Source organism: Astatotilapia calliptera, chromosome 14 (genome assembly GCF_964374335.1).
Source record: "Astatotilapia calliptera chromosome 14, fAstCal68.1, whole genome shotgun sequence".
Taxonomy (NCBI): domain Eukaryota; kingdom Metazoa; phylum Chordata; class Actinopteri; order Cichliformes; family Cichlidae; genus Astatotilapia; species Astatotilapia calliptera.
Window position 1 is genome coordinate 32,752,013 of NC_137435.1, and position 26,201 is coordinate 32,778,213.

The following is a 26,201-nucleotide window of genomic DNA, read 5'->3' on the forward strand; positions in this document are numbered from 1 at the left end:
AGGGAAAAGGGGGGTGGTGGAGAGGAGGGAGCCACAGAGAGGGGGGCATCTATCACACCCCTTAATCTACCTGTCACTGCATGGCTTGCATGGGTAGAGGAGGGGCCGAAGGGAAGAAGAGAGTCGGCTTTACATCCACAGCTGGTCGAAGCTTCTTTTTTTTTTCTTAACACAAAATTTCTTTTTCTTTTTTTCTTTTTTTTTTTTTGCAGAACTTGGCCTGCAAGAAAGGGACATTAAATATCCCGATCAGTTTAATTGATTTCCCAGAGCCCACTCAATTCTGCTGAGCATACCACGTGTGTGTGTTTGAAGTGTGTGTGCATGTTCGGCGGGCATCAACAGGTAATGAGATGCAGATTCTATTGCCCTTTTGACGAAACCCACACTTTGCATAAACCTCATAACATATACATATATATCCACACTAAATCTCAAGTGATAAACATGCAGAAAGGTGACCACAATACACACACACAGTACCAAACTAAGTTGTTTAGCATCCCCCCACACACACACTCACCCCTCCAACATTCTGAGCTCCTTCTCATACCTGTTGAAGACATCATGACCTATCACAGAATAAATCTGCATACATCACCTGCAGCACTTCTTCATTCCCCCCCCCCCCCCCCCCCCCCCCACAATGGTACAGAAATGTTATGAAAAGTAATCTGAGGTCTCCTTCCCTCGACCCCTCCCCCTCCTTCTCTCCCCATCTTCCTCCTCCACCTCCTCATCTGTCCAGAGAAGAGAGAGAGATGGGATGGAGGGATTAATACTCTTCCGCCCGAGCCAACCCTGAGAATGATAGATGGACAGATGCAGGAAGGGAGTGGAGGAGGAGAGAGATTAAAGGAGAGAAGTCTGAGGGTTCATAAATCCAAAAGAGTAGAGACCTGGTCCGCATCACACACTAATAAGATCTGCAAGAAATCTATGATGAGGAAGAGAGGTGGAGTGAAGAGGAGGGAGAGAGATGGGAGTGATGTAATAGCATTAGATGTAATCTAATCATGGCAATAAGATGTGAATGGATGAGTGTGAGCATGGTGATTATGCAGAAGAGGGATGGCAGTGCGTTGATGAAGCTTCGAGGCCTTGTTATTAAACAACAGATCAACAGACAGGCCTCACTGAGGAGCTTTCTGCTGCAAAGGCTCCATAAAAACGCTGTGTTTGTCGTACTTTTTGACAGATTTTATCACGCTGGCTGCCACCAGATGAAAACAAGAAGTGGTAACACAGTGGGTGCTGTATGGCTGCAGAATGTCTCTGTCTGAAGTAAATGTAAATCAGGAAGAAAATGTGTGTTGATTGAAATGAATCATTCTGTGTGTCATGAAAGCTATGTGCTTCATCATGTTCGTGTAGGTGTGTGTGTGTGGCAGCCATCAGCATGTACAGAATCAACTGTAAGTGCATTAAGTGCAGTCGTGCAGCCTGATCTGACTTGGAACAGATAGAGTGCTCCTTCACCTCCCTCCTCTTCTCTGCGACCCCACTGCCACCAACCCCTCCCCCTCATCCCCAACTTCTCCAGCCTCCCCTCAGTCCACTGGGCCACATTTTTCATGGCCCAGCTGTCGTAGGGCTTTGATTGGTTGGCCCGGCGGACAGATAGCCGATAGGCTCTGATTAATAGTTGAGGCCCAAGAACTTCCTCATTGATCAACAGGACAGGCTGCAAGAGGGGGAGGAGGAGGAGATAGAAAAAGCATGCCCTGTCGCCCTGCAAGTGCTGGCTGATAATCCAGATAGTGGAATTTGTGGCAGTGTGCGTGTATGTGTGTGTGTTTGTTTGTTTACTATAGTAAGTAGATTGTTAAAAACAGAATGAAACAGAAGCGCTGGGCTGAAAACACACACACACACACACACACACACACACACACACACACACACACACATATATATATATATATATATATATATACAGAAAACACAGACACATTTACCAACAGCAAACCTCTGGCGGTCCTTTATAGATGCCACAGTGTGCCGTGTGGGTGTGTGGCTGAGAAGGAGGAGGGGGGACTGGAATGTAAAATAAATGCTTGATGTCTGATTCAATTACTTGTTTAGTCCATTTAAATGCACTTTCATTGTGCTATATGCCCAGCATTTGTTACAGTATCTAGGTATGCCTGTGTTTGTGTGTCTGTGTGTGTGCGCTTGTCCCCTCCTGCTGCTCTGTCCAGCCTCTAGCTGATTGATGATCTTCACTCCCACGGGGTCAGCAGGGTCACGACCTCCCACTTTTGACCCCCCTACTGAGATATTCTCTCTCTCTCTCTCTCTCTCTCTCTCACTAACACACACACACACACACACACACACACACACACACACACACACACACACACACACACACACACACACACACACACACAAACAAGGAAACAGATGGCCTTGGGACAATTTCCTCACCTTTCTGTCACAAACAGTCTCCATCTCATCACATCCGCTGAAGTTCATTGATTTTAACAAATGTAAGCAAAAAGAAAGAAAAACATCAGAGACAAATGCTTGAGATTCGCATGCTTACTGTATTTCATCAAAAACAACAAATAAGCCACTCAGGACTTTGATAGCAGCGCCTCAAGAAATGGGTTTCATCATGTAGCAATATCACACCCTAGTGACACTTAATGGTTATGACAACTGAGGAATACTTCAAAAACAAAACTCAGATTAAAAAAAAAAACGAAAAACATTTTATTTTACTAGCACCATTTAAAAATTAATCAGTGAGAAATGGCTGTTAAGAACACAAACCTCTAAAAACTCAATCAGCCTAAACATCAGAAATGTTCAGCACAAAGTCCAAAATAAAGACATAAGAGGAAAATCTCGAAAAGCACAACACATAAATACACAGATCGGCCTCTGTGCTGTGAGATTGATATAGATGGACAGCAAAGGGGCAGAGAACAGGAGGGAGGAAATGGAAGATGATGAGCAGGAGAAGGAGGAGGCGGAGGACAGATTATTAACTATTTCTTATCAGCTTCAGACGTGGGTGATAAGGGATGATCGGGTTATAACGTGATCTGATCAGGACGTTCCTTTCTCCAGCTTCTCCTGGGCAGCTGTCTTTAGCCAGTTAGCCACGTGTTTTTCAATCTCCTGAGAGGTGGAAAGATGAGAAAGAAAGGCAGACATACATTAAGGTTTTTCATGTTTCTAATGGTACAACTGCTTGAGGATTGTTACCACACTATACCGCAAAGCAAAGGTGCTTCCTGGGTTAGTATGTGGTTTAAAAGGCTGGTTTTGATATGGGAAGCCTGCAATGTGTGATTTGCAAGAGTGCAGTGAGCACTTGATTTGTGATTGTGCACCACCAAGCAGCACTTAAGTGGTTGTTTTGTGCACTATGATATATGAATCACAACTAATTTGAGATTTATAGATTATATATCTATATATATGCAGGACAAATCCACAATACTGTGTAAAAATGCATTCCAGCATTTAACTGACACTTTCACAGTATAGTTTATTATATCACGAGGCAGTATTTTACAACTCTGACAGTTATTAAAGCTGGAATTACCTCATTTCTCTTTAAAAGAGACAAGGCACGCTCTGGAAATATATGGTGTAAATGCTGCAATGTAATTAACCAGCAATGTGCAGTTGCATGTATTTGACTAGAGAGTGCATCATCTTTGTTGTTAACTCATATCAGATGTTCTACTTCTAAAGTTTGGAAGTTTAATTTAAGTTCAAAAATAGCTAAAACTTCAGGTAAAATGCACTGATTTGAATTTTACTTTAAAATGTGGGCATTGTGGATTTTGTCCTCTGTTTCTTAGGCTGAAATAACGTCAGGATAGGATCTGTTTACTCTTCAAGCGCGCCTCTGTGCTGTTTTAAGACAGACATGGAAAGAGAGGAAAATATGCTTTAAAGGATTACAGCACTGACTGGTGTGTGAAGCTGCTCTGAAAAATGCTTTTCAGATTGAAAACTTCTCAGTGAGGCGTGGGTACCTGTCTGGCTTTCGTGAGCGAGCTGCGGTCTGTGACTCTTCTACTCGACATGTCAGCGCAGTGAGCAGTGTCCTTAATGAAAATTGTCTGGGCCTCCTCTCCTTCCTCAGTCCCGTCCTGCACCACCGACAGCGTCTTCCACGGGTCGATTCCTCCTGTGGAAGTGATAAAAAAAAGTCTTCAACAGTCAAGAAAGTGCTGCAGCCCTGCTGGTTATCTAAATATGTAAGAAAAGGCGGTATTCTCTGTCTCGCCTTACTTTTGTATTTTCTCTGTAAATGTGTTGACTTTGTCTGTAGTAAACCCACTCTCACCATTAACATAAAGGATTCTGTGTGTGTGGGGGTTGTCTCCTCCGTAGTAAGTGTTTGTGAAGGCAATGCGAGCAGGCAGGGAATGCTGGGAAATACCAAACAGCGTGGTACAGAGCTTAGTCTGATCCTGCAGGGTCAACATCCCAGAGAAAGGACAAGTGGCGTCCTCACAACTCTGGTCTACAAACATGAAAAGAAAAAAATCACATATGATAAAGAAGTGTTAGTGTGTGTGTGTGTGTGTGTGTGTGTGTGTGTGTGTGTGTGTGTGTGTGTGTGTGTGTGTGTGTGTACATGTCTACATGACTTTGTGAGGACAGAAAATTGGCATGCCACTATACTTGTGGGGGACAACAGTCACTTATGGGGACAAGATGCCTATCTCCACAAGATTGAAGGCATTTTCCAGGCTCAAAATGCTGTTTTAGTGTCAGGGTTACAATTAGGTTATGGTTAGGTTTAGGCTAAGGGTTAGGCATTCATTTTCTGATGGTTAGAGTACGCAGCTAGGGAAAGCATTATGTTAATTATGTTAATTACGCTAATATATGAAAACAAGTGTCTGTGTGTGTTTGTGTTGTACAGAAGCCAAATTCAGTGCATGTCTGGTAGGTCCACTGTCTCTCTCCTCTTCTGCCGGCATGGACTGACGTGTCCATCAGATCCTTCATTGATTTCTCATAGGAGATGTCCAAACACGGCTCCTTACTGGTGAATCGGTAAATCTGTCAAGTGCAGAAACACATGCAAAGAGACAAAAAAGAAAAGAAACAAAACTAGTAGACAGATGTTGTGGGAGTTGCATAAGGGTAAAGGCATAAAGGAATCACAAATGCTTGCACTGCTTGTTTTTAGCTCTGAGAGGGACAGCAGACATACAGGAAAATGGCTCAGCAGTGACATCTGGTGGCCACATATCGACATGTAAAGGGGGAGAAGGAGCCCACTCTGTTCTCCATACCTGTGAGAGTTTAACAAGGCGGTTGTAGGCTTCCATCCCATCCTGATATTCCTGGCTGTTGTTGGTCATTATGCCACAGAGCTCATTTATCGACATGAGTACCCCCTCTTCATTGTACTGCACTGCTCCCATGAAAATGTCGGCCAAGCTTTCCATCAGCTCAATCTAAAGTAAAGGAATATGTTATTGTCCACTTGCATAAAAACTGGAAAGAGATAGATACAAATAAAGGAAAGAGTTAAAGAGAAAGAAAACAGGATTAAAATAAAGGAAAGAGTTAAAGAGAAAGAAAACAGGATTAAATGAGGAAAAATATCGATTGCCAACTAGGAGACTACGTGGAAATAATTTGAAAAGTATGTCTGTGAAGGTTCTCAGTCATCCAGGTCATCGTAGTCAAAGGAGCTTGTAAAGAAAAGCTTCTGGACTTCTTTAAATTGCTTGAAGACGGTTTACGACACCAACTCTCTGCCATCTATAATCCAGTTTTGAGTTCCCTTACCAGACGCCTTAACGCCCACTCACATCCTGGGCCATCTGATCTTAGGAATTCACATGATAAGGTGGGGCCAGGTTTCACAATGAACTCATCCGAAACTCTGGCTGATTGGGACCCACACCCAGTTTCACACCTTGGCTCAGGCGAGTAGAGGATCATCAGGGGGTCCTTTTGTCCCTCTGTGGGGGGATACTCCCACTAGGTTTATATCTGGGACTCTCCACCATTTGACCTTAGAACTGAAGAAGCTTCTTGGATGAGAGGTGAAACGTCTTCAAGTAACTTAAAGAAGTGGAAAAGTACACTAATATTTGAAGCCCAGTGTTCAAATAAGAGAGCAAAATAGATTTAGTGAGCAAATTTAATGCTTAAACTAATGAACATACAGAAATAACTTGTTAACTTTAGATGATAAATACTAAAAAGTGAATGATATTAATGGAAAGTTAAAAGTAATGAATAAATGGTAACAAGAGATTAACATGAAAAGTTGAATCTGTGTACAGTGTTTGTTAACCAGCCTAAACACTTTGACAGCCCACACGCAGTCAATGCAAGTAGGCAAATAATTAAGCCCACTTTATGTATACTACTACTTAAAAAACTCTTTCATTTGACCTGGACTGTGAAAGCAGGGCTAGGTCTAAAAAGAGAGCTTTCCCAGGGATCTGGAGAAGCCATGAACTGCTATGGCCAGCAGTTTAGTGGCCACATTATATTGAATGTGAAAAGTAAAGGAGGCTTGCATCCTCTTTCAGTTCAGGTTTTACACATCAGGGTATTATCAGGACATTATTTGGAAGGGCTGCTTCCTCAGAAAGCTACTTTCTCTTTATCTGTGTGACAGATCAGATAACGTTTGGTTGAAAATGGGTTATGAAATATGAAAGTGATCCCAAGCACAGCAGCAAATCTACAGCAGAATAGTTGAAAAAGCAAATAATCAAAGTGCTGGAATGGACCACTGGTCCAATTGAAATGCTATGGTGGGACCTTAAGCGGGCTGTGCATAAATAAATGCCTGCAAACTTCAAACAACTGAATCAACATTGCAAAGAAGAGTGGGCCACACTTCCACCAGAACAATGTGAGAGCTTGAAAAAGACATACAGAAAACAGACACTTCAAGTTACTGCTGCTAAAAGTGGTTCTACAAGCTAATAAATCATGGCGTGTGCTCTACACACTGCTTCTGCTTTTTGGGGTTAGCTTTTGTTGTTGCTGTTGTTTTTCATTTCTGTTTTCTGGCCTCAGAAAGGATCATGCTAGTACATACAGAACACCTAATGGCTAACACGGCGGTCCACAAGAAGAACTGTTGACAGTACACGCTTTAAGTTCCATTTTTGAACCTCATGTCATGACTCCCATTTTGAGCACCCTCTTCAGTAAAGTCTGGACTCAGTGACCCATAGCTCTTTATTAGGCAGGCAATGTCATGGTCCTGAGTCTGCTGACTCAGTGTTTTGTGTTTCTTTATGCTTTTGTTTATTCTGAGTATGTATTCTGTTATGATTTGTTAGGTTTCTGTTCTGTGCCTGCCCTGGTCACACTGTCTGCTTGTGAATCTGTCTGTTTAGTTCAGTGTCATGTCTGGTTCTCTGTGTCTGAGTTTCCTGTTTTATTCTGAAGGTCCCCGTCTCATGTGAGTGTGTTCAATTTACGTTTCCCCTGTCCCGTCAGCTCCGATTTCTCCCAGGTGTGTTGCCCACCTGTCTCTCTCATCACCAGTCCACTGCCTGCATTTTGGGTCCGTTTCCTCCTTCACCACATGGCTCGCCCCGGCAGCCATGATAGGCAAATGAATAATTTTGAATTAACCTCCATATTTGTTTAAATATATTTAGCAAGAGAGCAACACTCTGGACAAGTACCATATTATGTTTTGCAGTGAAGGTCTCGCAACTACAGCTTTGGCATTTTACCATCAAGTTGAACTTTGCAATAAAATGCAATAGTATACCTGACAGTTGTCCTATGTTTATCACAGAAAGACTGTAGACAGGTTTAAAATAAAGCTGCGCTTTCTTTTTCACATGATTGCAAAGGTTCAAACAGCTTATTACCAGCATACAGTGGGAAAAGAAAGTTATCACAAAAAAGTATATATTTAATTTTTTTAAAAAGCAAAAAATGAACAGAACTGCGTGAACAAGAGCTTGGTGTCCATCAAAGCATGTCATCACCTGATCATAAGGATCCTTGGGGATTTGACAGCATCCAAAGTCTGAGGCTACCTGGTTGATATTTCCACTCATCAGAGCTTCTTTCACTGCAGCAAACGCTTCACGCACTTTAGACAGACACTGCAGGAAGTGGATGGTGTGAAGTTAACAGACAAAAGTAACAGACTAAAATCTAATCCCTGACACATGATGCACAGATGGTGGCAGACTTCTCACCTTCTCTGAGCCACCAACTGCCTCATTCAACAGGCTCAAGCCAACAACCTGAAATAGAGGAAAGGGCAGATATGTGATTCAAAAGGAAATGAACTTCAGTAGACACCTTAGTTGTTTGGAGGGATGTAGGTACAACAGAGGAACCTAAGGTCAAGTTCTGGTTATGGAGGAACCTTTGTGGTGTACTGACATCAGAAGGGAAAAACTGGACTTGATCACAGTTACTTCTTTGATGGTGAAAAACACATTCAGCCCATAAGAGTCAGCGATGAAAACACAAAGAAATCAATAATAATTAAATGAATGGTGATATTAAATCCTGTGACCATGGTTTGTGTCGTATTACGTTGTTATACTCAGAAAAGTCCAGCTTTGCCTTGACTGGAGCAGAGGAGGCCACAGCTCCATACACCAGATTGGGAAACTGCAGTACAGAGCGAGAGAAGACACACAAAAACAATTAATATATTTCTGTTGAGTTTACATGATTTTTGTAAAACATGAGGATCAATGTTAACAACCCGATAATCTATACATGTCTTTATATCCAAAACTTAACATGTAACATTCCTCTCCACACTGTTACACTACCTAACACATGACTCCGCTTAATATGGTGACTGAGCTTGGTTTAGCTCCTTGCTTTTGCTATACAGGGACTAATGCAGCAGTCAAATCCATACTTGAAAGTGGCTTCATCCTCAGATGTTCTAAAAGTATTTCCTAAAATCTTCTTTACCAAACACCACTTAAAGACTTCATCTTTCTTTGGGAATGAATTCATGGAGAGCTGCATGCAGGCTATGAAGAGTGGAAGCAGCAATCGATGTACTTTTATATATATGAATATATGCTCCTTCCTGATTTCTTTTGCATATTTCTCACATTTGCAAGTGTCAGATCATCAAAGAAATTCTAATATTAAACAAAGATAACCAGAGTAAATACAAAATTGCAGTTTTGAATATTTATTTATTGGTTAAGTGCTTTTAAGAAGTAGTTTTTTTTAGTGTATTAAAAGCTATCCAGACCTACATGATCCTCTTTTTAAAAGGTAATTGCCCACTAAAACTAATAACTGGTTGTGCCACCTTTGGCAGCAAGAACTGCAATCAAATGTTTTTGATAACTAATAATATGAGTCTTTCACATCACTTTGGAGGAACTGGAGGATTTTTGAGCATGAACGGCCTCTTTAAGGTCATGCCAAACATCATGATTCTGGACTTTGACTAGGCCACTCCAAACCCTGACGGCCAGACATTCTCCTTCAGGATTTTCTGGTAAAGGGCAGAAAAGCTTTGGTGAGGCCCCCCCCCCCCCCCCCCCCCCCCATTACCTGAAATCACTATTTAAAATACTGCATTTTGTATGTACTCTGCTTATATTTGGCTAATATTAAAATTAGTTTGATTATCTAAAATATGCAATTCAACATGTGAAAGATATGTTAAAAAATCTGAAAGTGGGGAACACTTCTTCATAATGTAGCTGATTTTAGTCTTTTTATGGGATTTACTAACAAAACCATAGAGGTAGCATAGTAACGTCATGACCTCAGAAAGGGTACTGATTAACTCTTTGTCTAGAAAATCATTGCACAAGAGTAACCACAAATATTCACTTAAAGAATCATCTTCTTTTAGTTTGTGGACTTAAAAATGTAAGTAAAAAAAAAAAGCAAGTGATACATTCATATAGTAAGATGAGATTCAGTACTTTCTTATCTCCTCAGGGTATAAACAGAAGAGCATCTATGAATTATTGCCTGTCTACAGTTCTTCGGAAACAAATGACTCACGCTGTGTTTTTCCCTAAACTAGATCTTTCCTGTCAGTATGAAATACAAATATGTTGCTCTGATCTGTTTTTGTAAAATGATATAGAACAAATATCTCAGTCACAGTATCAGGAATAAGAAGTGTTGTTCCAGAAGAACAGTCAATAAGCTCTAAAATCTTTCTCTGTCTTTTATAGGATTAGTTTTTAAAGATTGTGAGGTGCTGTATTTTAAAGTTTGAAGCCTTATGCATCTTTGAATGCTTCCATATGTAAACCATGTCCTGTACCTTTCCTCTGAACCAGGCTGATAGAGCTCCAGAGTATGAGCCTCCGAAGCTGATCCATGTGTTTCTGTGCGTCAGATTGAAGTTTTGGCTGATGTACTGGTGGAATGCAGCCAGGTCAGTAAGTCTGAATGAAAAGAAACAAATTACAAAAAATAAAGTGCACATGCATCTAAAGAGGTCTGCACAAAAGTCACGAAGACAAATGTAATCAGATAGATGAAACGACAGAGAGATACTTGGAATCAAATGTACAAAATTACATTAGATTTGCCTGACTTACAAATAAAATTACTGATAGTCTATGTCCTAATGAATCCTAAGATAGACAGGTGTGCATTCATATGCAGGAGAAATGCGATGGGAAAGATACACATTTGCATGATGAACACCCACACACACACCCACGCACACACACACACACACACACACACACACACACACACACACACACACACACACACACACACACTGGTAGAGAGTCAGCACTAACGCCTGCTGGCTGCTTAGGTCTGCCAGGTTCTCTGTTTTGAGGCCATCAGGGTTAATGCTGTCACCATAGAAACGATGCTCCAGAGCCAGAAGTAGAGCACCGTGCTCTTCAGCCATGTCACTATGGTGACCTGGGAAAACATGTTCGAAGCAGATAAGATTCATTTTGAAGCAAGCCCTAATATTTTTTTAGAGATGCAGGTACGGTACACGAGAGGCTTAAAAGTGAGTGTAACTTTAAAAAGTTACAAAGTGTCATGTGTTCAGCTACACTGTCCTGCTACAGTCTGAGCAAAAAATATGGAAACTATTAAGTGGTAACTAATGACTATTTGCACTATTGATCAATTTTATACAAACAAGATGATGCAGTTTAATAAATAAAAGTTTATAATATTCAATCACATAGAACCACGATGTACTGTAGATACAAAACTATGTTAAATATACACTAACTGGACACAAAATGTAGAAATCTAACAAAAGACATACAGAGACGCATTGATTATAACATGATTCCTAGAAAATATGAATAATTATGAAATTCTAATTAATTGAAATAGCTGCAGCTCTGTGCTTTTTTACAAACTTTGACCTTTACCGTGAAAGATTTAAGCTCTGTAATTAATTTGATTTCAGGTGGAAGTGTGTTTATAGATAACAGGCTTTTACAGAGAATGCTGATCTTCTCCATATTGCTGTGACATTTTACACTTCCTGTTCACTATTCTCCTAACGATTCTTCTTCTCTTTGGTCATTTCTTGAAAGAGGCTCTGGGGCTAGACTGTTTGCACATTTGAAGACAAATTTCAGAAAACACGAATGAATGAACTCTCGATATATATATATTTTTCATTAAAATATGAGGTGCCATCAGAAAGGCTTTTCATCTATAATCTTCTTGATATATGAATGGTGACGGTGATGATTGAGCCTGTACTGCCATACAATGTGAAAAACAAGAAAATATCAAAATGATAGCGTTGAATTAGCTGTGAAAATAAGTATAATTTCTTGTCAACCATCATTTTGGCATTGTGCTTAGAAAAATCCTAAATGATCTAAACTATTATCAAAATAATGAACTAATGATTTATAAAAACCAACATCTACATGTAGCTAATAGCTATAGCCATTCAAATACAGCCTCCTCCCTGACCTTGCTGGACCTATTAATCACTTTCCTTATTTTCTGTCATAAATGCACTGTGACTGCTGTCTGTGCTCATATTAAACATGGCCGGTGTTTATAAAAATTAGGTCAGTGTATGAGTTGTAGTAATCGCTGTGAGGATAAAGCTGATCTAAATCCTCAGTATTAGACTTTTTTTTTTCTGTGATTGGATCTGTATGATGTCATAGAAAAGGGATAACTATAATAAAAAGTATGCATTTTATTTATATACACCTTTCAAGACACTCAGTGGTAAAAGCAATTAAATAACAAAATCACAGTATGGACAAACTGACAAACTGACTGAATTAAACATCAGAGGTTCATAAAATTAAAATTAAACAGAAAAAGCAAGTTTAAAAAAAGTCTGTTTTAAGGCTTGCTTTAAAGATAGGGAGAGAACCAGTGTCGCAAATGTGGAGAGAGTTACAAAGACAAGGGGCCAATCGGCTGAAAGCCCATGGTGGTGAGGCGAGCAGATCAGGAAGATGTTAGAGAACGTGAGGGAGTGGCAATGTGCAGAGTATTAGTGACATGGGATATCATTAATATGACGATCTCTGCAACACACTTTCTGGCTATATGAGTACTGAAGCTCTGCTTACCAGCTTTTCAAGTATTCTGTTTATGTGGGGAAGCCAATCAGAAGAAAGGTTGCTTATAGGAAAAATGGACGAAAAGGGGAAGGGAGGAGGAGTTCAAAGATCTTGCAAAATGACTCTATTAATATATAATAGGTCTTCTTTAAAGTTTTGTCGTTGTTAAACAACAATCTACGTAATATTAATGATTAGTGATCTACTGTATATTACAAAATTGTTCCACAGTATATTTTTAGCAGTAAAGTATGATAACAGGTGAATTTAGTATAGAAGCACTGTGTCTGTGTGTTTTAAAATTGTAACCCAGTACCAACATCTACTTTTTCCTAGGTCTCCTATACACGCTTCTCTGGGGGATTACGGGTACTTACAAAACAAGTTTTAGGGTACAAAAAAGACAAAACACAGATATACTCGCAGATGAGCATCACTTTACCTCCAAAGTTTGATTATTAATTCATTATGTTGCCAGTTCTTTGAGTGTTTTGAACACTGATTTCATATGCGTGTCTGATGTGTGAAAGGCACAAACAGGTGACGATATGTGCTGTATTTTACACTACCTGTCAGAACATCATACTCAACGAGGGGCCCTTCTCCCCCAATGTAGAGAAACACCGGGCCATCAGGATGCTGCCAGTATGCCTCATTCACAAAGAACCTCTGGAGGACATTGAGAAAAGTACAAGAAGAAAGACATGCTTTATTTATGCTCGCCCAAACCGGCAGCAGTGCACATTCAAGGACTTGCTCTGAGTAATCCTTTACTTGATGCTGGAGTGGGCAAATTTGCACATTGGCAGCCTCAAATGGCTGCAAGAGCTAAATGAGGCCGAACATTTCAGTTCATGCTGTCAGGAAACGCCACCCTGTCACTCCGTGCTGAATCAGGAGTGATGAAAAAGGTTCATCTAGTCTACATTTCTCTGAATGGACCGCTCACTCTCTGCTTCTTAAGAACCACAGCAACTCAGTTTAGCTCTTATCTCCACAACAAAGTGAAAGCAGCAGGGTTCAGTGGGACGGGACACTTGCTCTGCTGCACGCAGCCTATTTTGCGATTTGAGCTGACAGGGCATCTGTTTTATCAGCGTCACTGCAATCCAAGCAGTCTTCAGAAATATCACACGATGGCATCTTCTCCAGTGCTTTAAATAAATTATGGCCTCCTTTTGGTTCACAGGATCTGACTGATGGAAGAGTTCTCTTATCGTTAACATAGATTTTCAAAGACCTCTCAAACATCAAGCCTTTAATTATCAGCACCATGCACTCGCACTGGAGAGGTCTGTGCCCAGAAGTGAAATGTAAATTTAGAGTCATATTTAAAAAGTAGAAAATGGATATCGTCCATATTTAGCCAAGCCGGCATTTGATTCTCTTTGATGCGATGCCTACAGATAAGATAAGACGATATACGGAAATAACATCAAAAACTAACATTTCGTAATATTCTTCATTATCTTTAAAAAAAAAATCCCTAATAACATAACCACACCATTTCAAATCCAAAATATTAAAAAAGGGGACGAGATGCTCCTAAGGGAGTGACAGGCAGACTCTATCTTTGATCAAACCTCTGGCATGCTCTATTATTTTGTCTGTTTAAATGTCATGCCAAAGTTGGAAGAAGCTCTCTGAGGCCTTCAAAGACAAGCTCGAGCTTATTAGTCTAACAGAGAATAAAAAATGATTTCTAAATTTCAAACAAAGGAAACAAAACTTGAAGTTGGTCTGGACTTGGACTGGCTACTTCAGCAAATTCAGCGCGAGAAAAGACAACCTGAAATAGAAATTCTCAAGAACCACAAAATATTATCAGAGAACCTGCAAATAACTCTTGCAAATGGTGATACCTAAAAATGCAAATTTTACACATACAAAGCAGGCGTTATGAAATGATGTGCTCTGAAGGGAAATGTGTTTGCTGCATACTAAAAATAGCATGTTGGGAGAAGAACCAACTATGAAGCACTGTGGTGGAAATGTTCTTCTGCATCAAGTCAACGAGTGCTTGAAAATAATAAGATTGTTTAGCTGAAGGTTTGAGCTTAACCTTTTGTAATGATAAAAATTCTAAACACGCTGCCAAATTCAGTGAAAAACTCAGATGTGAATCCAAGTGGGAATCAAAGATGTCAAAAAAGTCATTACAAAACACCTGTAAGAAGTTATTTTTGCTAGAGCAATAGCAAAATTTCCTTTTCCCACATATGATTATTTTATATATTTTTCAGTTACATAAAAGTTTTGTTGTTTTTTTAAAAAAAAACCTCATTAAGTCTTTTTCTTTTAACTGCCTTTAAGTGAATAACCTTTACGTGCAGGCAGGGGTGTGAAGCATTAAAGCATTGCTCAGCGTTCCTCTACCTGAGGGAAGGTGTTGCTATTTTGTTGGTTGAAATGGTTCAGGGGCTGGACAATCCAACCCTCCTTCACGTGGTGGAGAGGCTGATGAAGACTGACTGTGAGCTTCAGGAGAAGCTGCTTGTTTTTCTGAAGCTGGTTGTCACGTGCACGCCTCTTGATCATCCTCAGAATCTGTCCTGTTAGCAAAAAACAACAAACAAAAAAAACATAGGACAGAAAAACAACTGTGAAACTGCTTAAATTAATGAATCGAAACTTGAATAGTTTGTAATCTAAATCATAAGCTAAACATAATTTATGCAAAATAATGGAGAACTTGGCACCGTCTTAGCTCTGTTGGCCAGATTAGTGATATGAACAGGTGAACCATATTTTGTTTTATCTAAACAACTGATTGATCCTCATGTGACTGAAGATGATGAATGAATCCAAATTTGTCTGTCATGGACTGCCCAGCGTGGGATCATCTTGACAGAGAACAGAGCAAAAGGCAGAAACATCCAAAAAAGAGCTTTGAATGACATTCAAGAAGTCTAGAGAAATATTCCTGAAGACTATTTAAAGAAATTACAAAAAAGTTTGACCAAGAGGGTTCAAGCTGTGTTGAAGAATAAATTCATAGAATTGTAAAAAACCCTGTTTTTGCCTTATATACTATATTGTATACATTTTAAACATTTTAATAAGCAGTTATTTCTTAATTCCCTAGGAAATTATGAAGCAATAAGGAATTGGTCAAGGCCTGTGCACAGTACTTTATATCAAGATCTAAAGTATCACATTTAGTGGAATTTTCATTAACTCACCAGAATAAACAAAGTTTAAAAGTAGCAGAGGAAGGAGACAGCGCAATGTTAAGAAATTCATCTTAAATGCTATATCCACTCTGTAACACACAAGACGTCACTCTATGGGTCCCATATATAGTCCCTGAAGGGCTCCTGTGTGTGTGTGTGTGTGTGTGTGTGTGTGTGTGTGTGTGTGTGTGTGTGTGTGTGTGTGTGTGTGTGTGTGTGTGTGTGCGTGCGCACTAATAAAAACTGCTCAGCAGAAATGATCATCAGCCTCGTCCTGTAATTAGACCTCTCTGCTTTGTAACAGCTTTTTTCTGAATGGTTGAGTTACAGAGGGCAGTTTTCAACTTTTTGCGGCTTCCTAATTGGGAGTAGTGAGAGAGACTATCCTATGTCCACACAGAGGCTAAGTTCATATCTATCTATCTATCTATCTATCTATCTATCTATCTATCTATCTATCTATCTATCTATCTATCTATCTATCTATCTATCTATCTATCTATCTATCTATCTATCTATCTATCTATCTATCTATCTATCTATCTATCTATCTATCTATCTATCTATCTATCTATCTATCTATCTATCTATCTATCTATCTATCTATCTATCTATCTATCTATCTATTAAAACATACAATCCAAATATTATGGAATGACACCATTACATTCAGGATGTGTACAATGTTGATATATCTGCCAATGCAAACTACTCACCAAGAGGTAGTGAGACTCTTACCTGTGCGTAACTGTTAAGTAGTTATGAACTACTTAAAGTTATTTCTCCTTTCCTGCAATATACCTAAAGTATAATTCAAATTACTTACAGTATAATTATTTCTTCTTCGCACTAAAAACTTGAATCATTACTAGTGTATCTATCAGTAAATATTTGTAGGTAAATAAAAATTATACTTTAATTTTAGAACAAATACTATATTATATTATAGTTCTACCAGAATTTCAAATTAAGTCTAATAGATTTTGTATTACAGTCTTTTCTGTTAAAACCTTTTTTATTTGGTTGTCATGTCTGCCTCGCAGAGCTGTCTCATTGCAGACAGCAGCAGCAGTGACAGCAATTGCAATGTTCAAGTCAGCCAGTGTGGCAGCAGACGGTAAAATTATGAGCACAGAGCTGAATGCTAGTCATGTTAGCCAACTCTACTTTGGTTGCGTGAACTTTAACAGAGAGGTTCTGGTTCAAATATCACAGTGGAATCTTTTGTTTTTGTGTTTGTTTTCTCAACCCCCCCCCCCCCCACCAAAAAAACCCCCCCAAAAAAACCCTCCAAAACAAGATAAGAAATCAGGCCCAAGAGGAAAAGGCACTGCTAACTCTGTGCAGAACAACCATCTGCGTTATCTTCGGTATCACTTGCAGACATCTCTATGTCTTGCAATTTGCTCTAAGTGAGCGCTGATGAAACCCACGTACATGGCAAGCAGTGGCATGTTTCACAGGTTCATAATGTCAGGCTGGTTTTATCACCGTGCTAGTTGTTGCTCTGGTTAAGGTTATCTTCCATTCAGATCAATGCAGAGGACACATTTGCATGGCTTGTTTTACATTATCAGCGTTCCAGAAGAGAGTAGAACACAATAGAGAGGCACATTTAAGGCTATAAAGTACTGTATATAAAAAGCCCCAGCTGCAAGTTTAGAAACAAGTTTACTGCATTAAAAGTGGACAATAAGCCAATATGTTTACAACTTATTTTTGCTGTGCCCAAGAGATGCTTAGGGATCTCAGAGCAAATATCACCGGGGAGCTGGTTTGGTAACTCCTTTACGGACAGGGACTCCGGTCAGAGAGTAGGGCACAGAGAGTTCAGTCTCACATAGATTTTAATAATGTGTACTGTAGCCTAATACCAGATCAGTTGCATGGTAAATAGTTTACAGTGCTTTCCAAAAGAATGAAGAAAAAATAAATATTATATTGGTGGTCAACAGAGCCTGTTTATTACTGAAAAACACAAGTGCAACACTGAAACCTGCCATGATTAGCAGAACAACAGTAAATCAAATTGAATGCCTATATTCAATTAATATGACACTCTTAAAACAGGAATACATAAAGGATGTAAGCAATATTACCAACAAATATAATATATTCTCCTCATAATCTAAACTAGCAGACCTATTAATAAAAAATCTTGTACTTTCAGATCTTGTATTATCAAATATTTGGAAATTTACTTTTAGCTAGCATGAACACACAAGATTGGAATTTGCTATTCCTTATCATCCATAGAAAATATGCATAATAGCATCAATCCTTGATGTAAAAATGTACCATCATAAGAACACAAAACATCATTGAGTATTAAGAACAAACAGGAAATCTTACTAGCCATTACAGAGCACTAAAATTACAATAATAACATTGAAAAGTGAAACACAGACTCTCTGACAAGTTGATGTTTTATGTGGTCACTTTTGGATGGTAAACCCTCATATTTGCAGGGTCCTCTAGCAAATACAGTATTTGCACATTAAACAGATTTGTGCCACTGATCCAAAAAACACTAATTTTATTTAAAAAAAATATGAAAGTTGTATAAATGTTAGTTGACCACTAAATAACGGCTATAAGTATAACTCCCAATGTGTAAATATTACACAGTGCTGGCCATCCATTCATTCTGTGGTCACTCTTTGGACTTTTAAAGAACATGGGAGTCACATGTCACAACATGTCTATTTTTTGCATAGATTAGGGATGCAACAAAAACGAATTATTTATAATATTATTTTATTATAACCATGTCATAACCGTGTGAGTGGTTTTGTAAACTACGTCAGATCTTATAAAAGCTGATGTGTAATAAGATATTACATTACAAAATGTTTTAAAGCATATCGAAAGAAAACTGCATGATTAATTTGCGGCACAACTCTTGAAGTACCTCAGCAAACTTGCTGTTGTAGCTTTTACTTTCTACCCTCCATAGTCTTATCTTATCTTATTTCACCTACACAAACTGCACTAGAGGAAACTGTGAATGTTGTGCTTGGTTGCAATTTTTCATTAAACACACTCCTCATAGTAGCCATTCCTCAAGACTTTCTCGATTTGAAGCAATGCATTATCAGGGATTGTAACATCGTGTCCTTTTATTGAATTAGTTGCAATTGTACATTCATATAATATTGCATTCTGGATAAAGTGCATCTAGCAGCAGTTTAGTTTAAATGAAAAGCTCTTCTTGTTAAACAGTTACCCTCGGTTATATTTTTGTTTCTTATTTGTAATCCATAGAATTTTAGGTCAAACACTTATTTATACTTTGACTTTCTTGCTAAGGAAGTTTAATGTTGATAAGTGAACGTGTGTTTGGTTTTTCAAGCTTGGTTGATATCTGAATGTAATGACAGTTTTTCCTCTGAACACTGATTAACGATTTCTGTTAGAGGAAGTGGGGTGGAAGGAATCACACAACTAGCAATGTTTACAGTTAGCCCTAGACTTTATCCAGGCTCACATGTGCCTGGATAAAGGATTTTCTCACAAACCGGCCCCAGACTGTAAGACTCGGCCCTCATCTCTCCTCCACTCGCACACTGAGCACCGGCTCCCCACAGGGCTGTGTGCTGAGCCCCCTCTTGTATTCTCTCTACACCCACGACTGCAGTTCGACCCACAACAACACTCTCATCATCAAGTTTGCTGATGACACCATGGTAGTCGGACTCATCTCGAAGGGAGACGAGGCAGAGTACAGAGAGGAAGTCCTGAAGCTGGCAGCATGGTGTTCAGAAAACAACCTGGCACTGAACACTAAGAAAACCAAAGAGCTCATTGTTGACTTCAGGAGACACAGCACCGACTTGGCCCCCCTCTACATCAACGGGGAGTGTGTGGAGAGGGTCCACACCTTCCGGTTCCTTGGTGTCCTCATCTCTGCTGACATCTCCTGGACAGGAAACATCTCAGCGGTCATCAAGAAGGCCCAACAGCGGCTGCACTTCCTGAGAGTCCTCAGGAAGTACAAGCTGAACTCCAACCTGCTGCTGACCTTCTACCGCTCGTCCATTGAGAGCCTGCTAACCTACTGCATCACGGTATGGTACGGCAGCTGCACCAAAGCAGATAGAGTGAGGCTTCAGAGTGTGGTCAAGACAGCACAAAAGATCATCGGCTGCCCTCTCCCCTCCCTGATGGACATTTATTCCTCCCGCTGCCTCAGCAGAGCAGCAAACATTATCAAGGACAGCTCTTACCCTGGCTTCAACATGTTCAGCCTGCTTCCCTCAGGGAAGCGCTACAGGTGCATCAACACAAAAACCCACAGACTCCAAAACAGTTTCTTCCCCAAAGCGATAACCACCCTGAACTCACACATGCACAGATAACACAGCCCCCCCACTTCCCACTTCCTTTATGGACCACCACTATGCAATACCAATTCTATGTGCAATAACGCAACTGTATATACATAACACTATTTATTACATATTACTTACGGCTTGTATATTGTACATTTTATATATATATATATATATATATATATGTTTTTCCCTATGTTAATACTGTCCATATGTACATAGCGCTGCAGAACTGTACCCCCCATCATGTTTACACTGAGTAGGAGATGCTCTGTATCTCATTGTACAACTCTATAGTGACAATAAAGGCATTCTATTCTATTCTATTCTATTCTAGACAGGAGATATAACATATATATTTAATTCATAATAACCATTAATGTGAGCTAGATCTTAACTATCTGAAATAGTTAAGATATATTTATTTGAGGTATAACAACATTTGGATTTAATTATAGCATACACCACACAGAAAAACTCAATTTACGTCATCAACCACAACTCTTGAGATGAGTCTACAAATTTCCTGTGCCACTTCATTTCAATTTACTCTTAAAAACTTTCCTCAACGCACCTCACACAAATAAACGGCACTGAGAGGAACTTTGAATGCTCAGCTATAATACTTTATAAAGAACAGAAAAATCTCTTCTGTGATCATGAACACGTCAGTCATCACTACAGAGGACAGGGTTTACGCTGGGGTCTTTGGCTGCATTATGGTGATAGGTCTGCCTCTCAACGCAGTCGCACTGTGGATTCTTCTTTGTCGTCACAGCCTCCAATCGCCCAACGCTGTCTTCATGGTCAACCTGGCAGTATCAGACCTGCTGGTCATCATCTCTTTGCCCATGAGGATCTACTTTCACGCCACCCGCAGCTGGCCTCTGAGCAACATAATGTGCCAATTCATCACAATGCTCTTTCGCAACAACATCCGCTCCAGCTCCTTCTTCATTACTTTCATCAGCATGGACAGACTTCTGGCTGTGGTTTATCCTCTGAGGTCATGCCATCTTCGAACTTCATCCAATGCCTGGAAAGGAGCAGCAGTGGTCTGGCTATTTGTTCTGTTAATGAATGTCCCATGGTTTATGGACTTAAAACGTTTTAAAAACAGAAACAATGCCACTTGTTTTGGAACTGTTTCTATGAGTGCAACACAATCAGCAGTTATTTATTTGTATATGGTGTTAATCATCACAATGCTAGCAGTCAACATTGTTTGCACCATTATGGTGTCTTGGACTCTATGCAACCGTCCCAGTGACACTGCAAAGATCAACAAAAGGGTGAATGTAATGCTGATTTTTGCCATGAATTTGGTTTTATTCACGATCTGTTTCTTGCCTGTGCAAATAGGTTTAGCCACAAAAAGTTTTGCTCATTTAGCCCCACTTGTATGTCTTGCTGCTGTGAACTGCTGTTTCGATCCTCTGCTGTATTACTTTTCTTTTGACTCCTTTTGGAAGAAAAAGGAAGATGCAATGAAGGGAGGAGAAATGTAGACGCTAGACATGTTATTTTTGGTATGATATTTTCTTTTTGACATGAATTTTTTCTTCTTTTTTTTTTTGGTGAACTAACTTGTTATTGCACAAAATGCTCATTTAGTTCAAGCATAATATCCCAATTCCTAAGTTCTGAAACTGAGCTTATTGTACTATTGTGTGTCTTTTGACTTGCCTCTCTCTGCTTTCTTGTCTTTCCACTCACCTCCAATGATTTGTGGCAGATGGCTGCCCTCCCTGACCCTGGGTTTGTAGGAGGTTTCTTCCTGTTAGAAAGGGACTTTTTTTCTACCCACTGTTACCACAGGTTTGATCAGAGTCATGCAATTTTGGGGGTTTCATTCTAATATTATTTTATAATATAAAGCACCTTTGGGTGACTGTCGTTGTGAATTGGAGCTATATAAATAAAATCGAACAACATTTTCACCAGTAACTCAACAATAATTGTCAGTTAAATGTACTTGTGAAGCTTAGGCAGTGGGATACATAGAGAAAAGACTTGTCAGCCTCACAGTTTCATAAAACTATTCTTTAAATATAAAGCTTCAGGACTGTAGCTGATTTATTGTACATTTTGTACACTTGACGACTGAGGAAACAACCTGTCTTTATCTGCTGGAGAGTTTAAAAAAGACCTCCGGAAGTCCATACCGCAGAACAAGATACTGTCAAGCACGTAAAACAAACCACATTGTAAGTGAAACTTTTTAACTCTTCACACACTGTTCATCACAATGCTCTTTAACAACATCCTCTCCGTGGCAACTTCATCCCCGTCATCAGCTCGGAACGTCTGATGGCTCTGGTTTTTCCTTTGACGCCATGCCATCTTAGACCCTTGTCCTGTGCCTGAAAAGGATCTACGCTCGTCTGGCTCATTTTGCTGGTAGAGAAACTACAGACGATGTGAGGTTTTGAAAGCGTTTGAACAATCTTGAATTTCTCAAGGCTCTAAGAGTCATAAAAAGGTTAATCTGCATCATCAAAGCTTTAAATAGCAAAATAATCTAGGCTGTTTTATGAGAATTCAGTCACTTTTTGCTAATTATTTGTAACATTTTATGAAATAAGCTTATTTGTGAAAAACAGGAAGTCTCAAGTTTACATGTCTCTATGCAAAATCCAAATCGAGAGCTCATAACACAACTACTTGGAAAAAAAGGAAATAGCTGGCTCCGTAACTGTGGAAACACTTTTGTGCGTTGGTGTAGACCTGCAGCCTGTTTGGTTTGTCTTTTTCACGGTAAAACTAGTTTATAGTTGTAAAATAGTAAAAAGAAAATGGTAAAAACTGGTTTTAATGCTACCTGTTTTTCATTGGGAGTGGGGGGGAAATACAGCTTTTACAGTTAACCTAGGCTCAGGTGTTAATAGTATTGGTTCTAAATGGTGTCAGATTGTATAAAAAAGTGTGTTTATTATTTGTCAAACAAGATATTTCATTTAAAAATGTTATACCGGTAACTATTAACGTCAGCGGCCACGATCGAATTGCACCACCAGATTTCCTGTTGCAATATTTCACACTCCCTAGTCTAATCCACCCTCACTTCACACAGATAATCATCAGAGAGTGGAAGGTTTGCTGCTCAGCTGCAATTCAGTTAATAAGGAGGCAGAAACTTCATCATGAACGCATCAAATGTCACTACAGAGGACAGGGTTTACGCTGGGGTCTTTGGCTGCATTATGGTGATAGGTCTGCCTCTCAACGCAGTCGCACTGTGGATTCTTCTTTGTCGTCACAGCCTCCAATCGCCCAACGCTGTCTTCATGGTCAACCTGGCAGTATCAGACCTGCTGGTCATCATCTCTTTGCCCATGAGGATCTACTTTCACGCCACCCGCAGATGGCCTCTGAGCAACATAATGTGCCAATTCATCACAATGCTCTTTCGCAACAACATCCGCTCCAGCGCCTTCTTCATTACTTTCATCAGCGTGGACAGACTTCTGGCTGTGGTTTATCCTCTGAGGTCACGCCATCTTCGAACTTCATCCAATGCCTGGAAAGGAGCAGCAGTGGTCTGGCTATTTGTGCTGGTATTGAATGTTCCAGAGACTTTGGACTTTCCAAAAAATGCAAACCACAGTGGATGTTTTGATTTCAGTCGTGACAGGAAACCAGGTTTAACTAAAGGTATAGCAAATGTACATCTTGTGTTAATAGTCACAATGCTAGCAGTCAACATTGTGTGCACCGTTATGGTGTCTTGGGTACTGCACAGACATCTCAGTGACTCTGCGATCAACAACAAGATGAACGTAATGCTGATATTTGTCATGAACTTGGTTTTGTTTACTATCTGTTTCCTACCTTTGTCAGTAGGTGTAGTTACAGTTAAACCTACTGAATTAAAGCCATTGATATGTCTTAGTGCTGTGAACTGTTGTCTAGATCCATTCTTATATTACTTTTCCTTTGATGGCTTCTGGAAGAAAAAAGAAGATGCGGATCCACCAAGAGAGCAGTAACTTTAGGACATGCTATTTCAATGCATAATTCCAGTCACATTAAGGTTTTCCTATTTTCCAAAAAAAGTGATTGTGTAGCAATGGGACAAGTATTTTGTTCAACTGTATTGTTTTGTTTTGTTTTGTTTTTTTAAATTGTTTAATAAAATGTTTCTGGTGCTTCAAACAACAACAATGATGGACTAAGAATGTAAAAGGCTTGTTGTTAGCAGCAGGAAATTTTGGCAAAATTTGAACACTTCTTCTGTTTTCAAAGAATTATTAATAGTTGGGGAAATATGCTCATTTGAGAATACAGACATAGAGGCACGTGAACAGGAAAGGTGGAGTTGCCGGTAGACTTTTCTCAGCTTCAGTCAGAGACAATCTGTTGCCTCTGTGATGGTGTTGTTCCTATATCATCAAAACACTGTTGGTCCAGCTCCAGCATCGCAACTGACCAATCACATTGTCAGAGCATTCAGTTTGCATTAGCTAAGAAGCTAACTAATGCAATTAAAAACTATCACAAGCAAAGCAAGCTAAATTTGGCAAATAGCAAACCTAATTTGATAATGAATTTGTTATATTGCATTAATTATTAGAAAAAAAACCCCACTTGAGACATTTACTATTTGTTCCAGAAGGGAGTTTATATAAATGGTAAATGGACTGGTTCTTATATAGCGCTTTTCTACTCTTCTGAGCACTCAAAGCGCTTTAGACAACTTGTGCATTCACCCATTCGCACCCATTCGCACAAGCACATTGTTCTAAGTGCTTTCTAAGTAGCATTCACACACATTCATACTATGATGGATGCATCGGAGACCAATTTGGGGTTAATATCTTGCCCAAGGATATTTGGCATGCAGACTAGGGGAAGCCAGGAATCGAACCACCAACCTTCCGATCAATGTGACTGGTCGGTTGCAGTATTACTCTTCATTGTGATCTCCAAAAGTTGAATCTGTTCTTCTGGACGTAGCGTTTTTGTGGGAGAAATGTTTCATCACTCATCCAAGTGACTTTTTCAGTCTCAGCTGACTGCAGGTTTCCCCAATCTTGTAAACAGTACATTTGCATAATGACTGAAACCAGCCCACTGAAGGAACAATGGGCTGTGAGGTCAGTTCCTTAATCTTAATTATGCAAATTCTCATGACCATTGATCAACAACAACTGACCAAAACCAACTGATCGAAGACCACTGATCAATGGCCATGAGTACCATTCACAGGGAGTTGGGGAATGGCTGCAATCACAGCATTGTAAGATGGCGAAAGATGTACCCTTAGGCCCCCTCCTCGATTCAGAGATGGTCTTTCCCTTTTCACGTAAATGGCCTCCTTGACTCCGCGCTCAAACAAGCGTTTCTCCCTGTCCAGGATGTGTACATCCTCATCATTGAAAGAGTGTTCACTGGCCTGTAGGTGTGAATAGACTGCAGAGTCCTGGACGGACGAGGTAGCTCTTCTGTGTTGTGCCATCCGCTTTGCCAGAGGTTGTTTGGTTTCCCCAATGTATAAATCCTGGCAATCCTCCTGGCACTTAACAGCGTACACTATGTTACTCTGTTTGTGTCGGGGGACCCGATCCTTGGGGTGGACCAATTTTTGGCGCAGCGTTTTGGAGTTTAAAAGCCACAGAGACCCGGTGTTTAGAAAAAATGCGTCTCAACTGCTCCAATACTCCTGACACATATGGGATCACTACAGGTTTTCGCTTGGGCAGCGGTTGTCCTTCTCTCCTGGATCGGCTGGAGCTTTCTTTTGGCACCTTCTTGGCACCCAGCTTTGACAAACGTCCAGCTGGGATAACCACATTTACTCAGGGCCTTCTTGATGTGCTGTTCTTCTGCCTCCCTGGCCGCTGTGTCAGTGGGGATGGTGTTCGCTCTGTGTTGTAGCGTCCTGATGACACCCAGTTTGTGCTCCAGTGGATGATGAGAGTCAAACCTTAGATACTGATCTGTATGTGTAGGTTTACGCTTTTAGATGTCCCCCATTACTGATGGAAATCTCACAGTCTAAGAAGGCTAACCTGACACTTTTCATATCCTCCCTGGTGAATTTGATGTGTCAGTCCACCGAGTTAATGTGATCCGTGAAATGTAGTACGTCCTGAGATTTGATTTTCACCCAGGTGTCATTCACATATCTGAACCAATGGCTTGGTGGTGTTCCAGGGTAGGATGGCAAAGCCCTCTTTTCCATATACAAATTG

The 26,201-nt window shown here is 39.9% G+C and overlaps 2 protein-coding genes across 4 annotated transcripts; one reads left to right on the forward strand and one right to left on the reverse strand.

The window, feature by feature from the left end:
* Positions 1–2,529: 2,529 nt before the first annotated feature.
* prss16 (serine protease 16) lies at positions 2,530–15,758 on the reverse strand. Of its 2 annotated transcripts, none has more exons than XR_013901338.1 (13): positions 15,686–15,758; positions 14,880–15,055; positions 13,073–13,172; positions 10,734–10,863; positions 10,244–10,367; positions 8,521–8,598; positions 8,175–8,222; positions 7,959–8,078; positions 5,274–5,438; positions 4,896–5,037; positions 4,258–4,492; positions 3,999–4,153; positions 2,530–3,129 (listed from the first exon to the last, which is right to left on the reverse strand). XR_013901338.1 is itself a non-coding variant. In XM_026193002.2 (13 exons), exons 1-13 carry the CDS (start codon positions 15,744–15,746, stop codon positions 3,058–3,060), a joined length of 1,551 nt encoding a protein of 516 aa, XP_026048787.1. In that variant the 5' UTR covers positions 15,747–15,758; the 3' UTR covers positions 2,530–3,057. The 2 variants fall into 2 exon arrangements, 1 of the variants encoding a protein (XP_026048787.1); XM_026193002.2 differs by having other exon boundaries at positions 4,313–4,492.
* A 4,823-nt stretch (positions 15,759–20,581) lies between these two features.
* On the forward strand, positions 20,582–24,232 carry LOC113036667 (lysophosphatidic acid receptor 6-like). Of its 2 annotated transcripts, none has more exons than XR_013901337.1 (2): positions 20,582–22,427; positions 23,270–23,409. XR_013901337.1 is itself a non-coding variant. In XM_026193086.2 (2 exons), the coding sequence occupies exon 2, from the start codon at positions 23,151–23,153 to the stop codon at positions 23,994–23,996; it is 846 nt and encodes a 281-aa protein (XP_026048871.2). In that variant the 5' UTR covers positions 22,235–22,427; positions 23,081–23,150; the 3' UTR covers positions 23,997–24,232. The 2 variants fall into 2 exon arrangements, 1 of the variants encoding a protein (XP_026048871.2); XM_026193086.2 differs by having other exon boundaries at positions 22,235–22,427; positions 23,081–24,232.
* The last annotated feature ends 1,969 nt before the right edge of the window (positions 24,233–26,201 follow it).